Here is a 16,461-nt window from a genome sequence, read left to right on the forward strand (position 1 = left end):
TCCGCCTCCAGAAAGGATTTCCGACATTTATAGAGCCAATAAAACCATAAATTCCTGAACCTCAACTTCTTTCTTTTTTCCTGTGATTAAACCTCTGATGGTTGTTTCTTTTTAAATAAAACTCTGAATGTTAGAAACAACCAAGTTTAAACTTTATCAATAAAACCTATAAACTTTGATTCATTTTCCTTTTTCTAAAATCTTTAAATCAGACTGGAGCATTTCTGTCACTTAGGCCGCAACTTTTATGGATTTTATAGTAAAAACAAGAAAATAATCCAACATTTTTCTTAAAACACAATAAATTTATAAAACTGCAAATAAATACAATTTAAATAAATGAATAAAAACCTTTTTTGTGGGTCAGAGTTAAAACGGCCTGCAGGATTTCTGAAACCAAATAAATTTAAATGAGTTTAAAAAGTTTTGATGTAAAAAGAATTAAAATAAAAGTTTTTTTCTGAACTGGAGCACAAAAAACAACAAAACACAATAATAATAATAATAATAATAATAAAAAAATATTTTATATGAATAAAATATGAAGCTTAAATTAATAAACTCTTTAATTTGGTCTTTAAAATTCCATCTCAACTGACCCGCAGGCCTCCGCTGTTCTTTAGTTTTATTTTTATTTTAACAAACTTTTGTTTTTCTGCATGAAAACAGAACAAAGAAAATGTAGAAAAGCAGTAAAACTTTATGGCCTCTGAGGTCAGACAGGAAAACTGGAAGCAGAAAATGTTTTACAAAATAAAGGTTTAAAAAGAAAGATTTATAAAACCATAGAATAAAAAAAATTGCAAAGTTTTATTTATTTTGTGCAGAATGAGAAACTTCAGTCACAGCAAATAAAATCATTAGTTTTATTCATCATCAGTGCAAAAAAAAAAGTTTTAAATTACATTTAAAGAATTTATAAACCTGTTAATCATGAATAGATTCTGATTAAAATCTCTTTTTTTATTTTGGCACTGCATGTAAATTCAGATAAAGTTAATTTAAAGTTTATTAATATTTAAAACAAACTGTAGAAAAAGTTAAAAGGCAATCATGTTTCTGCATAAAAAAACACAAGAGTTTTTAGTTTTTAATGTATTTTCTCAGGTAAATAAAGCTCCACCTCCACCCCTCAGGGCTCGGAGGGATCCTGAGGTCCGGATCCTCGGTGAGTCCTTCGGGGGCCGGTGGTTCGGATCCTCAGAGTCCTTTCCTGTGCTGGGGGGCTCTGCGGGACGAGTTGCGGACGAAGTGAGAGAATCCAGGCCTGCTGAGGATGGGGGCGCGCGTGGAAACGATGAACAGGCTCTGCAGGTCCGCGGGGTCGTGGGACGTGTAGTGCTGACCCCCTTTATGGACATAGTTTACAACGGGGATCCTGCCCCGGGACACATAGGAGCCTGTCCTGCTGTCCTGCCTGACGTCCACAGGACCTCAAAGGAAAGAGGGGACACACACACACACACACAGAAACGATCACTAACCAAAGAAAACCTGCAGTTTTCTTCCTGTTTTTACTCGTTTATTTATCAGTTCAGGCTTTAAAACGCCAAACGGACTCATCCTAATCATGATGGAGACAAGTTTAATCCTAAATTTAAATTATAAACCGGTTGTTGGTTATATAAAAGCAGGAAAACGTCCGTCTGGTTGGACTGGTTGGACTCTTTGTTTACGTCTGAGCTGCAGCGTTTACCTCCACACGGGTTCTGCTGTGAGCTGACGGGCGGTTCTGCCGGCCCGTTTGGGCTCTCGGCCTCTGAGCGCAGGCAGCCGGACTCGTTCAGGCTCCTCCGGTCCGCTCTGGGCCTGAGAAGATTCTGCTGAGTCATGTGTGAGCAGAGCTGCAGGAATACAAGTTTAAACTCATCATGATTGTTCCGAACTAAAAAAACAAAAAACAGTTCAGCTTTAATAGACTTTCATTTAACTTTGACAATAAACCCATAAAAACCCTCCCGGGTCAGAACCACAGCTGAAGCTCTTTCATTTAAATTTCTACATTTTTACAGATTAAAGATCAGATTCAGATTCAGATTCAGGGCTGAGCTGCAGGAAGCTTTTTACGTCCTGAAAAAACAGCTGAATTAGTGGCCATTTTGTTTTAAAAAAAATTGATAATCTCTGTCATTTTCTTACACAAAATCCATAAATAAAAAAATAGGTAAATAACCCAAAAAACAAATAAATAAATAGAGTGAAGAGAGCTTTTTGGGGAACCTTAAATCATTTTAGGATTTTTTTCTTTATTTTATTCATTTGCTTTTATTTGTTTTATTTTCAGATTATTTTATTTCGTTTCGTTTATGAACTGATCAACAATTCATTGTTAAATAAAATGAACGTGGTTGAAAACTTATCAAACAAAATGTGCTTTTTTTTCTTTTTTAAATAAAAATGAAGGTGAAATAGAAATAATTACTTAAAGTAGCAACAAGAGGGGGCTTCTTTTAAGTTGTTATTCCTTCTGAAAGAAGCAGGGGTGCTTTAACTCAACATTGGATGAATAAATTATATTTTTGTGTTTGTTTGTTGTTGTTGTTGTTTACCTGCTGTGTGATCTGCGGCCGCTGCTTTTGTGAAAACAGCATCAAAGGACTCAGCTGAAATAAAAACCGGTTTTATTCTCAGGTTTAGAAACAGGAGGTGACGGACGAGGAGCAGCCTCCTCCTACCTTCAGCTCTCGCCTCGGATAAACCTGCGCTCTCTGCCGGCTCCTGCGGGTCTCCTCGCCGTCCCACAGGACGCCACGTCCCTTTGTCTGAGGCGTCGGCAGCAGATGCTGGATCTGGTCCACCACCCCCAGGTCCTCCAGCAGTTTCCTCCTCTGGATCAGTGAGTGCAGCCGCTCCCGCTCCTCCGTCACGTCCACCTCCTCCCCCTCCCACTGCTCCTCCTCTCCTGCGGCCTCCGAAGCCACAGAAGCTCCAAATGGAGGCGACTGCGTAGGAGCAGGAACATTTGCTTTGATTGCCTCGCCGTGTTTGCAGCGTTTATGACAGATTAGCAGTTACTGTCACCCCGTAACCTTCGATAACTCGCTTTGTTTTTCCTGCCTCGACAATAAAAGATATTTTAATATCCAATAAAAATTATCTGCTCAAATCCTATTCTGCGTAAATTAAATAGTGTGTGTCGGCTCTGAGGGGTCAGGCAGAAGATGAGCCATCCGTCTCAGGCTGAAGCTGTGTGACGCCCCCCTGTGGCCGTGCGTGGACACTGCACCTGATGCCCCAGACTCCCAGGCCGCAGGTCAAAGGTCGGCTGGGCTGATCTTCGTCTGGGTTTAACTTTCTCCCCGGCCGTTTCTCCCTGCAGGTCGGTCCTCTTGTTCCTTTTCAGCTCGTTCTGCTCCTGCTTCAGGCGCAGCTCCTGCAGCTGCTGCCTGAGAACACGAGAACAGGAACGGAAAAAGGTAAACGATGAGAACTAAACCACTGGAACTTCAATAAAAGTCGAACAAAATACGGTAAAAAAAACAGAAATACATGAAAAAAAGGTCAGAGATGCTTTTGTTTAGAAATGTTCTGTACATTAAAGTAACACCAAAATGCTGCTTGCTGCTCAAAAGTTAGAAATTATTAATTAATTTAAAAAAAACATGGAAGGAATGCATAAGGTTATAGATGACACAAGTCAAACTCAAGGCCTGTGGGCCAGAAACGGCCCTTTTGCACAAATCTTTCTGGTCGTTGGGATAATATTTTTGATGTATTAGAAGCGACATGTCGATCCAACATCAAGTCTCATAAAATTTACCTTTAAAATGTGTTTTAGAATAAGTTCTGTTTGTTCTAAATACTATATAATGTCTTGAAATAAGGTCATTTATTTATCTGTATGAATAATTTGACATTAAATCTGAAAACTAAAGTTGATTTTAGATCTTTTTAACAAATATTGACTCAGATCTTGGTTTTAGTTTTAGTCCTTCGTGTAAAGAAGTTTGACTGACATGTTTAAAATCCATCTAATAGTTTATTAAATATTTTGCTAACAAACAGGCAGAGTTGACTCCAGTAGTTGATGTCAAAGATCAGTTTGTGCTCAGATAATCACTCTCAGCTACTAACGCTCCAAATGACCTGAGTTACACTTTCATGTCTGCTGAGATTGGTTAAAATGAAATTTAATAAAGAATAATTACACTAAAGTTATTATTGTGAAGGTTATTAAAGCTAAAAGTAGCAGAAGGCTAGTTAAAAGCTAAAAGTAGCTAAACTGAAGTGATCGCAATTTTAGAGAAAAAAATTGTAAATAAATTTGAATATTTTGAAAAGTATAAAAGCTACAAAAACTAAAAGTCGTAGCAGCCATCTCCTGAATGATTAGAATATTTTGACCTGTGAGTGGCTAAAGTAGGACTGGTTTCTGCTCTTCGTCAGGCCGTTACCTGGCACACTCCTCTCTGGCTTTGGACGCCGCCGTCTCCTGAAAGAGCGAGCTGCTGTGCTTGAAATACTTGTCGTATTTTTCTCCCCCCTCTCTGGGGAAGATCCTTTTGAAGCCTCCCAGGTGTTTGGCCTCGTACTTCTCCGCCTGCTCCATGGTGGCGGCCTGGCACTGCCGCAGCTCCTCTGACCTGGTGGTGAAACACACACAGTAGAGTGTGTGTGTGTGTGTGTGTGTGTGTGTGTGTGTGTGTGTGTTTGACCTTGCAGGGGAACGTCACGCGTCGCTCGCCCACCTGGCCTCTCTGGAGCGGTTCTGCTGCAGCCTGTCCTTCACCCTGCGCCTCTCCTCCTTGGTGATGCGGCGCCGGTCGCAGGCGCCCAGGTTGATGAGGACCAGCGTGTCGTACAGCAGCACGTCCTTCACCTCGCGGTCCAGCTGCGAGTCAGTGGTGAAACTCGGGGAGTGATTCACCTGAGACACACAAACAGAGTCCACTGCAGCTCCTCAGATTTGCCTGGAAACTAAAGCTGAAAAATGTCCGATTCTGCTCCTTTAAACTCTGTCCTGAACTCACAGACATAAAGTGATGGTAAATTTTCACTTTAAGACATAAACAGTTTGTCTCAGGCTGACTCAGCATTAACCCTCTCAAGGCAGACGTTGCAGATTTGCAACAGCGAATTGCATATACCTAATTACTCCACATTCATATTTTATGAGCCTTATTTTACTCCGATGATAATTTCCCCAAATATCTGATTTTTCCTGTTACTAAAACTTAATTTGAGCCTGAGAGGGTTAACACACTGCTGCTTCCTCGTTTTTTATTTTTCCGGATGTTTTTGCAATCTGACTACTTCTGAAGACTTTGTGTTTTTTTCATTATGCATCCAAACGTTCAGCTGATTTTAGAGATGGGAGCTATGACTTTTGGTTTTATACTTTTCTAAATATTAAACTTTATTTTACCGTGAAAATGCGTTGAGTTCTCTTATAAACATTCTTCACTAAACTTACTCTGTTTTTGTTTTTCCCTTTTGATATTTTTAGCTTTTAGAGACGGTTGCTACATTACCTTTTAGCTAAACTTTTACTGCTTTTAGCTAGTGTTTTGCTACTTTTACCTACCATTCTGCTACTTTTAGTTTTTAGCTGCCCTTTTATTGCGTTCATTGTTAGCTAGCCTGTTGCTACTATTAGCTAACCTTTAGCTTTTAGCTACTATGCTGATATTTTTGGGCTTCAGCTACTGTTGTGCTACTTTTAGCTCCTAGCTAACGGTTTGCCCATTTTAGCAAGTGTTTTGCTAATTTTAGCTACTGTTCTGCTTCTTTTAGCTTTACCAGCTCAGTTTCAGCTTCTTCAGCAGGAAACTTGTTCAGCCTCACAGGAGATGAAAAGTCTCTCCAGATTTATTGAATTATTATAACGATATTATATAATCTGTAAAATGAAAAAATAAAGAAATATGTTTGTAAACTTCTAAAATTATAATCATTTTATTATGTTTTTTGTTAAATACTGCTGCTGTATCAAACCATAGTTAGTCATTTTAGCTAAAAGTCAATGAAAATGAAAGTTTTTTCCTAACTTTAGAGCTGTGCAGGATGAACATGTACGATAGTTAAATACAGGAGACTACTTGATGTTTAAACCTACATGGAGGAATAACATGAGAGTTATATGTTCTGAAGACCGGATTTTTCTGCATGTTTGCGGCTGATCGTTCACCTCCAGCAGCCAGGGTTTGAGCCGGTGATCCAGCAGCACATCGAAGCCGAGGATCTCGAAGCAGGCGCTGCCGGCGGTGTGGTTGGGAAAACACGTGTGGTAATTATGTTTGAGGACGGGGTGAGCGGATATCAGCGTCTTTATGATGATGTCCTCGATGTCGCTCCACATCTTCTCCGTGTTGCAGCTGATGGACTCCAGGAGCTTGTTGAGGCTGGACAGCTTCCTGCGGGACGAAAATCTAAAGCGTAAATGTGATAAAACATCTTTTACAACAAAACTCACATCGTCTGTGTTTACCGCTTGCTGCCAACATCCTCGTCACGGACAAAGTTCTCACTGTTCTTGTTGATGGAGTAGTTGGTCAGATGCATGCAGACGTTGTTCTAATGTTGGAAAAAAATGGGTTTATTTATTTACTTTTATTCTAATGAGATGTAAACTTATGTTCTCTGTCACAAGAACAGATATTACAGTTAGCAAAACAGAAATAAATTTATAAAACTACAAGTAAACATGCAGACCCTAAAAATCTTTCTTCAGGCAGTATTTAAATAAAGGTTTTATTTGTTTTTCTGGTTTCTTTAGGTTATACAATATAAAAAGGTAAATTATCGCTGGTTTTTGAAGAGTTGCACAGTCAGAGTTAAAGTCTGGGAAGTTATTCTTGCTGAAATGCAAAAAGGTAAAATAAAATCAACATAAAAGCTGTGATTTGGATCCTTACATGTCGCGACTCTGTCCTAATTTTATGACAACAGAATTAGCTGATAAATTAATCTCTTTAGATTTCATTCTTGATAAAGTCGGTTTTAGTATCACATGATAATAAATGAAAAAAGAAACTTGTTGACAATAAATAAAAGGATTTCTGGCTGTTCAGGAGCTCCTTCGAGTGTAACTTTGTGCACATTTTGCACAAACAAAAAGATAAAAATTCAAAAAGGATAAAGTCAATGTTTAGGTTCTTGTTGTCAGGAAACTCCTGAATCCCTAAAAAACAACAGTTTGCACCTTTTTGACTCCAGTTCCCTCCTCACTAACACAAGCCCAGTTTATGTTTTATTTTTCACAATAAATAAATGAACAAGCAAACATAAAAGGCATGGACAGAAGCTCAGCTCTCACCACGTTGCCGTGCGTCGGCTCGGTGTACTTCGCGGTGCAGAACCGAGCCAGCCCCTCCTTGAACATGAAGATGCTGAACGGGTCACAGGACGTCACCAGAACATAAATCCGCAGGTCGAACTTGTATCCGTCGATAATGAAAGGCTGGAGAGGCGATAAAAAACGCGTGTGAGCTTCCAGCGCCGCGCATAGAAAGAGTTGTTGACCAGAACCTCACCTTGGAGACGTAAACCTGGCAGATCATGTGTTCTCCGGGTGGGATGTCTTTACTGGATCTGGTGATGAAGATGCCCTTCCCTTGGCAACCCATATCTGGCTTACAGATGTAGGTTTTGTGCTTTTTGGCTCTGGTGTAGACTTGGAAGTCACTGTAACTGTAAAAAAAAACATAAGGAGAGACAAAAATATCAAAAAAGCTAAAAGTAATTTGAAAAGCCTAAAATAAAGTAAGTTTGCTGAAGCAGAACCATGTTTTTACACGAATCAAAGAGAATGTATTTCTGTGGGTAAAGTATTTGTAAAACAAGCATTCAGAGAATAAAAAGGGTAAATCACTCTGCAGGAAGGCACCACGTTCTGGGGAAGACGTTGTAGTCTTTAGGGAAAAGTTTCAGCATGCGGTTCAAGTTCCTCGCCAGTAAATCTTTGCGGCAGATTTCGCTCATCCCTGGGAAGTGGTTTATTTTCTGCAAAGACAAACGCATTCACACAGCATGAGAGGACCGTACACGGCCAAAAGTATTCGCTCGCCTCCCTTCACACACATATGAACCTGAGTTCATCCCATTCTTAATCCAGAGGGTTTATTCTGATGTTGGCCCACTCTGCTTCTATAACAGCTTCAGCTCTTCTCTGAAAGCTTCCCACAGGTTCAGGAGAGTTTATGGGGGTTTTGGTCCATTCTTCAGACAGAAGGCTCTCAGTCTCGGCTCTGATTCTGTCGGGTCGAGGTCAGGACTCTGTGCAGGCCACATCCATGTCTTTATGGACCTTGCTTTGTGCTCTGGTGTGCAGCCATGTTGGAACAGGAAGGGGCCGTCCCCAAAATGTCTTGGTTTGCTGAACCATTAAGAGTTCCTTTCACTGTTACTAAGAGCTCCTGAAAAACAAGCCCACACCATGATCCTCCCTCCACCAAACTTTACACTTGGCTCAACGCAGTCAGACAAGAACCGTCCTCCTGGCAGCAGCCGAAGACTCGTCCCTCCAGAGGACACGTCTCCTCTGCTCTAGAGTCCAGTGGCGGCGGTCTTTACTCCTCAGACGCTTTGCTCTTGGTGATAGAAGGCTTGGATGCAGCTGCTGCCATGGAAACCCATACCATGAAGCTCTCTCCTCTCTGTTCCTGAGCTGATCTGAAGGCCTCATGAAGGTTGGAGCTGCAGCTGCTGACTCTGCAGAACGTTGGTGACCTCTGAGCCACTCTGTGGTTTTACATGGTCGACCACTTTGTGGCTCAGTTGTTGTCGTTCCCAATCGCTTCCACTTTGTTATAATCCTACTAATGTTGACTAGAATATCTAGTAGCGATGAAATTTCCTGACTGAACTTATTGCAAAGGTGGTTTCCTGTCACGGCACCACGTTGGAATTCCCTGAGCTCCTGAGAGCGACCCATTCTTTCACAGATGGTTGTAGAATCAGTCTGCATGCCTGGGTGCTGGATCTTATACACTTGAGGCTGTGGAGGTGATGAACCTGAATTCAATGAGTTGGATGGGTGAGTGAATACCTTCAGCTCTATAGTGTACCTGTGATTATGCTCAGATTGGGTTAATTTTCAAAGAGGAGAATTAGGTTCATTGGTCACAACCTGATGAACAATAACTGCCTTTAATAATCATAAATACAGCAGGTTGAGAGAAATGTCTGGAGCTTTAAAAACTGTTTCTCTCTCATTTCTTCAGAGGTTTTTCCTGCTGATGGTAGTGATACGTGTCAGTGTGGACAGTGGGACTCGGATACCTGGTAACGCTTCATGTCCCTGACTCGGTCCAGAGACACCGAGCAGTCGGTCCAGAACAGTGTCCAGTCTTCGTCCTCCGTCGACTCGATGAGACCGTATCTACGAGCGGCTCGCCGCACTGAGACAAACCAAACATTAAAGACCTCGGAGACGTTTATCATTTCATTTTACTGTGCATGTTTCACAAAGAAATTAAAAACTTTAAATTTGTTGCTAAGTGTTTTGATTTGGAATTATTTGGCATAATGAAGAAATGTTTGGCGGCATGATCTGGAGAGCAAAAACGTTAATAAATCATTCTAAAACTGTTTCAGCACAGAGGCTGTTTGTAAAAACAAATTTAAAAGACACAATTAAAACATCACTAAATGGCCTTTTTGTAAAGTATGTAGTGTTTCCCAAGTTTTTTGTTCTAACTACGAAGAATGGTCCACAAATAATTATTCAACTATAAACAGAAAAAATGAGAGTTTAACAAAAACGGCTGTTTTATATATTTAATCTGATTTTAAATTCATTGTTAACAATATAAACTCAAAATGTTTCATGCTTTGTCTTGTTATTTGTTAATATAAACCCATTCCTGCATCACAGAGCTGCAACACAGTCCAGAAAAGGTGAGGGCAGGAACAATTAGGGCCAAAAAATGCATCAAAATATATATATTTTTACTTCTGACAGTGATTTTATACTAATCCATGAAAGGCTGAGTTTCTGAGGAGCAAAGATGGAAAGAACATCTTCACTTTGTCCAGAAATGTGTGAGAAATCAGATCAAACTGTTTAAAAAATGTAATTGAAGACATTTTAGGAAAAAGGTTTTCATTTTCTTCTTCTGTGGTGCAGAATTCAATAAATCTGGAGGAATTTGTCCAAGCCTGCTTACAACGGCTTATTTTTCAGGAAATGTGCGCGCACAGTGGAGGTGGTTTAAAATCCTTTTTTTAAGATAACAAATTAAACGGAGTGGACAAGACAAAACATGAACGACCTCGGGTTCAGGCTAGATGATTTTGTGTTGCATTGAACAGCTGGGTGATGCGTATTTTAATTCCAACGTACCGCTTTCGTATTTGCAGTTGGTGAGGTTGATAGTCAGTCATCTGAAAGACAAGAGAGACAAAGAGAAGGACAGACACCTGCTTTGCTCCCTCATTAGACGTGTCTCAGCAGTTCACATCCTGAGAAATAACTGATAATGAAAGCAGAAGAGAAAGAGAACCAGAAGTAAAATACCTCCTCCTGTTTTTCTTTTTCTTCTTGCTGACGGGTGGAGGCAGGACGGGGGCGCAGGCTTCTCCCTGCTGCTCAGATTTGTCAGTATTTCTCTCCGGGCCGTCCACCGTTAGACCCATTCTGAGTGAGAACACGTGAAGAGAAACCAGCTGCCAGAAGATTATGTGAAAACACACAAGTACGTGACACCGTTCCGTTTTTCGGGGACTCATCTCTTGACGCTTCGTGTTGAACAGGCCGGCCGGCGCTGAAACTCGATCAAACAGAACCAAGTACATGCTGTAGGAGATGGACGGACTCGTGTTTCCGTTTCCATCCCTCTCATCAGATGAGTGCTCCGGCTGTCAGCGCGCTGCGGCAGGAGGCTCACGCTACAACCAATTAATCTGATCAGGACGGCCGAGAGGAAAACAACAAAACCTGCTGCTGTTTTTGATTCATTTGAAAGCTTTGATCTGTCAGCAGAATATCATGAACCGGAGGGTAGATCTGAATGAAAATCTTATATCGTCATCACTGGGTGTGCATAACTCAATACGACTGTCACAACTAATCAACCTTAGAAACACAAGAAATAGATACTGAGTTAAAATCTGGTGTGGTAGTCGCTGAGAGTAATTTACAACACATACTCCAAGCACCAACGGATCAGGCGGCGAACAGTAATGCTAGGCCTGTAAATGATATGTTGATTTATATCTACAGGATCTGATACCGTACGGAATCAGGGGTTCGGTTCTCACCGCCGCCCCCCACAGCCTCTCAGCTAAATCAGAGTTTAAAGAGACTTCCTCTGCAAGTGTCTGCACTCTGACATGATCACGGCCGGAGGTGAACGTCACCTCCCCGGTGTCTTCACGTGGTCAACGTGAGGCGAAGTTCTGATTGTGACGAGACGCTGTGGGTGCTGGAGGCAGGAGGGACGTCCCAGGTAAACAGCAGGAGGTAACGGTGCTGGGTGACAGTATTCTGATCCAGTGATCTGGATAATCCTGCCCCTGAACTGTGAGTTTTACGCTCAGCTGAGACGCCCCGCTGACCCCAGGCCAGATACGGTTACAAACGGTTTCTCCGGGACGCTCCTTCCTTCAGCGCACAACAACAGGCAGATATATATATATATATATATATATATATATAAACATCTTTATGTCTTTACATAAGCAGTCCTCACCACATAGTGACTGGTTTCTGCAGAAAGACAAGCTCTGAATTATTTGTTCCCACTGGAAAAATCTGATAAAATGACGCAAAGTAAGGAAATAATGAATACTATAAATATATTAACAACTCAGCATAAAACTAAACATTAGACACTAAAACAGGCTGGATCGTTTCCTTTCATTTGTGAAAAAACAAAACTATTGCTTTTCACATGCAAGTTACTAAACCAAAATAAAAGATCTAATGTCTTAAACAATCAAAAACACTTCATTATTGACATTAAAAAAACAAAACAAAGCTAACCTATATAAATTCAAGAGCTGCCACAACACATTTCTGTTTTTTAGCAAAATATCATATGAACAACCTGATTCAAGATGGCTGCCACGGCTAATCGACCTTAGCAAATATGGCAACTAGTCAATCAGTTTCACAAATATTGAGCTAAATTTTAGTGTGGAAGTAGCTGAAAGTCATCCTCAGCACAGATCATATAAAATCTTTGTTTAAAACTTTAAGATGAAAATCAGCAGACGATACGAATTTCTGCAAGAAATGCTACTTTTATTTTTTTGAGAAATTTTAACAATTAATACCATCTGAAACTAGATTACCTGTTCAATACATGAACTAAATATCACTTTTTGCATCTAAAATAAATCCAGATAAATAAAAGATTCCTGAACTTCACCTGCTTTAAAGATACTGTGTTTATTTTCAGGCGATTCGGTTAAAGAATGATGTTGATTCTCAAAGGTGCAAAACTCATCCATATCTTCAGGATGAAAAGTTCTTCTGAACCAGTGATCATCAAATGCTGAACCACAGGGGTGAAGTTATAATATATTAATAATATATTGCTGCTTGCGGTGTTTAAAGTTGTGCATTAATGATGTTAAACATGAACTCATACGTCTGTCGACAACATTTTGTCCATTTGCTTTGAATTCTCTTATTTTATATTTGTAATACTTTGATAATTTGATTTTTTCCCCCTATTTTCTCATTTACATTCCTGCATAGTGGCTCTGAAAAAACAAACCAAACAAAACTTTCCTTTAAAAGTAAAAACGAGGGGAACGTTTTTCAGTTACGTATAAATAGAAGAGCACATTTAATGCCATGTGTGACAAGATAAAAGATAAAAAAATAAATAAACTGACAGAACTCATAGCTCTTAAGTATCTCCGATAAAATGTTAATTAAACAAATGCTGTGTATAAACCCTAAGGATGAAATAAAGGTTGGATTAATAAAACCAACAGCTGTGAGGCTTTACAAGCGTTATTGTTATAATTATTAATATATTTATTAATAATTTGTGCATTTCTTGCACCAAAAGGCATCATAAAAGCTCACCTGTTGATGCTACATTAATGAATGAGGTGAATCTGGAAGATGCAGCAGCTTTCCGTCCGTCTCCACACGTCTTCAACGGGAATCTTTGCTTCAAGAAACTCTGAAGGACCTCCTCAGCCACAGCTCACCTCCGTGCATCGTCTGCTTCTGGCGCCTTAAAATAAAAAATAAAAACACAGAGAAGATGTTTTTTGTCATCATCAGGGCGGCTCAGTTCGCACTCAAGCAGTGGATCTGGTGACCGATTAGAAAAACCTGATATGTCGTGACATGATGGAGAGAAAAGGAGCAGGAGACCTCAGCGGGGAGTAAGAAGAGAGGGATAATCCCTGAAACTTGTTCACTGAAATAGGAGAGGTGTCTTTCAGCGCCCCGAGTTGTTAAAGTTAAATCTGTGCTGAAAAGCACTGCGGCGGACATCTGTCCTCTGAAGCCCGGACTTCTGCCGAGGACATTTAAAAATGGAGCAGAGTCAGAGGAGAAACTGTTGGACAAACAGGAGAAGGAAGTCAACAAACAGGATGTGTCTTTTGTGTGTCCTCCTGGCAGGTTTCAGCTAAACTAAAGAGACCCGGGACAACGAAGTGAAAGAAGAGGATGAAATCTGGTTCGGCAACAAGCTGGAGCTGACGCGACTCTTTGATTAATCAATCAGTCAAGATTAATTAATCATTAGCTGACATCTTACACCGTCCTACGCTCACTGATGGGTGTCACGTCTTTGTTATGATGGCTTCAAGAGCTGCAGCCAAGCTTCCAGGATGGTCATCGGTGTGTTTCTACATGTGTGTGTGTGTTACAACAGTGTATTCATAGACTCAAACAAAATTAGGTCAGGACAAATGTGTCCAGAACCACTGGAAACTTTCAGAAACTCATCATCTGCAACTCAACTTTTGGAGTCAGTCGATTCAAGATGGCTGCCGCAGCCAGAGATGGCTCTCAGTTAGTTTTATTTCTATGGAGCTGAAGTTTGATGTGGTAGTAGCTGAGAGTCATTTACAGCACCTGCTCTGAGCGCGACATCAGGAATTTTCCATATTTTCGTTGTGCTTTGAGAGTCTTTGATTTCATGCCTTTTAAGAAGGTCTGAGCCGTTTCGACTGCTGATTATGTTAAATGTGTTTTTGTTGCATTTATGTCAATTTGCACACATTTCTGTTAATTCTGCATTTCTTTACAGCTGCTTGAGTCTCTTTAAGGTCATTTTGTGAATCTCTGTGTTCATTTCCTAGATATTTTTTAACCAGTTTGTGTCTTTTGGGCCTCTTTGTGTCTCATTACTTTCGCACCGTCTGCGGTAATCTTGGACCTCATACAGACTCTGTTTTCCCTCCCTGCAGTCATTTTGTGACAGCTCTGTCTCTTTATGGTCTTTCTGTCCCTCTTGTGGTCCTTTTGTGTCTCCTTGTGGCAGATTAATGTCCCGCTGTAGTTGGTTTACATTCATATGTGTTTGATGTGAGCTTCCTTTTGTTTTGGTTCATATAATTACACATATTGTGGTACTTTTACATCTCTTTCGCTCCTTCGGATTTATTTAGGATCATTTCATTTATTTATTTTGTTTCTCTTTTCAGCCATTTTGTACCAAATCCGTCTCTTTGTGGTAATTTTGTGTCCCTTTGTAGTAATTTGGCATTTTATTTGTGTTAATTTTGTATCTCTTTGTATCTCTTTCTTGTTATTTTGCATCTTGCATTAATTTTATACAATGTAAGAAGCCTTATGATGTCTTTGCTTCTGTCTTGAACCATTGTAAACCATTTGTAGCTCTCTGTATTTTCTTTTTTTTATGGTCAGATGGTTTACCTAAAATAAAATATTTACGAACACTCCAAGCCTATAAGTCACAGTAATACTGACTTTACTTCTTCATTTTAAGCAACGTGCAACCTAATCTCTAATAATTTGTCTTTTTATTTTGTTTCTTTGCAGGAAATAAAACTAGATAATTCGTCCACATAATAATAATAATAAAAACTTAAACTGTGCATCAGATATTTATACAAGAAATTAATGATGTGACTTATGTTCATAAATGGATTTATATATATATATATATATATATATATGTGTGTGTGTGTGTGTGTGTCTGGGCTGACAAATCCTATCATCCGTGGCTTTGTTTTACTCTTTTTTGATTGTTTATAAGGCATTAAATAAAAAATAAGGCGGTTAATGCTGTAATTTGTGAGCTTTAAGAGTGAATCTTCGCTGTTTTATCAGCCCAGTGGTCGATGCAAAGTGTTTCCCAATAACCGACAGAAATATTAAGCATTTAAGTTAGGCAAAATCTTAATAATTTTAAGCAAACAATCAAAAGAACTACCAAACAAACCCTCTGTGAACTGGACGCTCAGCCTCGCTGTACTGCGCGGTTACCATGGCAACAGAATGCCGACCTCTCCCCGCGTGAGGCTAACTGCTAGCGATAGCAACTCACTAAAAGTCCACTTTCAGCGGCCAAAAAAATTATAATAAATTTAAATAATAACGTCTCGAAAGCGGGACATTACCGTTAAGAGAGGCATGTCCTCTTTTTTATTTTCTCGTTGAGAGCCGTTCTCGTGTGTGGCTGGACTCACAGAGCGGCAGGAGAACCCAACAAAACGTAAACATCAATCAACTTGTCGGCGGGGAGGAGTCACACGCGCGCGAGCGTTTCTCACGCCGTAGCCAATCAGAAGCCGGGGTGGTGATAATTCTCTTCTCTGATTGGTTGTTGAGTTATCGACGATGGAGAAGCGGAAGCAACAAGTGAACCTTTCAGTTTAGCCCCTTTATAAAAGCTTTATTAGTTCATAAGTTTGTATTATAAGTGTTGCACTTTAAACGAGACTATTTGAGCTACTTTTTTATTGTTTGCTGAAGAAAATACATTAAAAATCAGTTAAATCTAGACTGCACAATATAATTTTACTCTCTCTAATTTTCAACACATTTTAAGAACTTGATTTGTACAATTACTTTACTCTTGTCTGCAGGAATTTCCTCATATCCAGAAAAAGACAGATTAGAATGAGTTTTAATAAACAGCAGTAAATTCTTTTTTTTATTATTATTTGTATAGGACAATACAATGTAGGTTTAAAGCTACACTGTTAATTATTTCTGTTAACACCCCTGAATTATCATGCACTCAAAGAAAAGATGAAAAGTTTTCACTTTCTGTTTCACAAAAACTGCAGTTCCCAAAGTCCATCTTAAATGTTGTTCTTAAAACTTCTTTAGTTGGATAAATACTATTTATAATTTTAAACTGCATTTCCTTTGCTTTGGGTGGTGTCAGGAACCGTGGAGACAGAGGCGAACCCAGAACGCAGACTCATAATTAAAAGGGAACAAAAAACTAATTTATTAAACTAAAGAAAACAAAATGAAAACAAACAGCTGACGTGGCAGCAAAACAAAAAGACAAACGTAACATGGACACGGAGCAACAGAACCAGGAACAGACGGCAAGACAACAGGCAAAACAA

At 39.7% G+C, this 16,461-nt stretch overlaps 1 protein-coding gene and 1 long non-coding RNA gene across 2 annotated transcripts; one reads left to right on the forward strand and one right to left on the reverse strand.

Moving 5' to 3' along the window:
- Nucleotides 1–861: 861 nt before the first annotated feature.
- ttll6 (tubulin tyrosine ligase-like family, member 6) lies at nucleotides 862–15,609 on the reverse strand. Its single transcript, XM_025010644.2, is given in 18 exon segments — nucleotides 862–1,249; nucleotides 1,252–1,433; nucleotides 1,697–1,844; nucleotides 2,550–2,603; nucleotides 2,676–2,942; nucleotides 3,227–3,386; nucleotides 4,395–4,583; nucleotides 4,689–4,867; nucleotides 6,128–6,353; nucleotides 6,428–6,513; nucleotides 7,256–7,399; nucleotides 7,473–7,629; nucleotides 7,811–7,941; nucleotides 9,220–9,338; nucleotides 10,283–10,320; nucleotides 10,457–10,576; nucleotides 12,980–13,133; nucleotides 15,499–15,609. Coding segments are annotated over 16 exon segments (2,316 nt in total). The 5' UTR covers nucleotide 10,576; nucleotides 12,980–13,133; nucleotides 15,499–15,609; the 3' UTR covers nucleotides 862–1,132.
- LOC119617871 lies at nucleotides 1,202–3,111 on the forward strand. Its single transcript, XR_005234310.1, has 2 exons — nucleotides 1,202–1,314; nucleotides 2,632–3,111. It is a non-coding gene; the product is annotated as an uncharacterized LOC119617871 (long non-coding RNA).
- Nucleotides 15,610–16,461: the final 852 nt, after the last annotated feature.

This window comes from Kryptolebias marmoratus, linkage group LG17, assembly GCF_001649575.2.
Source record: "Kryptolebias marmoratus isolate JLee-2015 linkage group LG17, ASM164957v2, whole genome shotgun sequence".
Classification (NCBI taxonomy): Eukaryota; Metazoa; Chordata; class Actinopteri; order Cyprinodontiformes; family Rivulidae; genus Kryptolebias; species Kryptolebias marmoratus.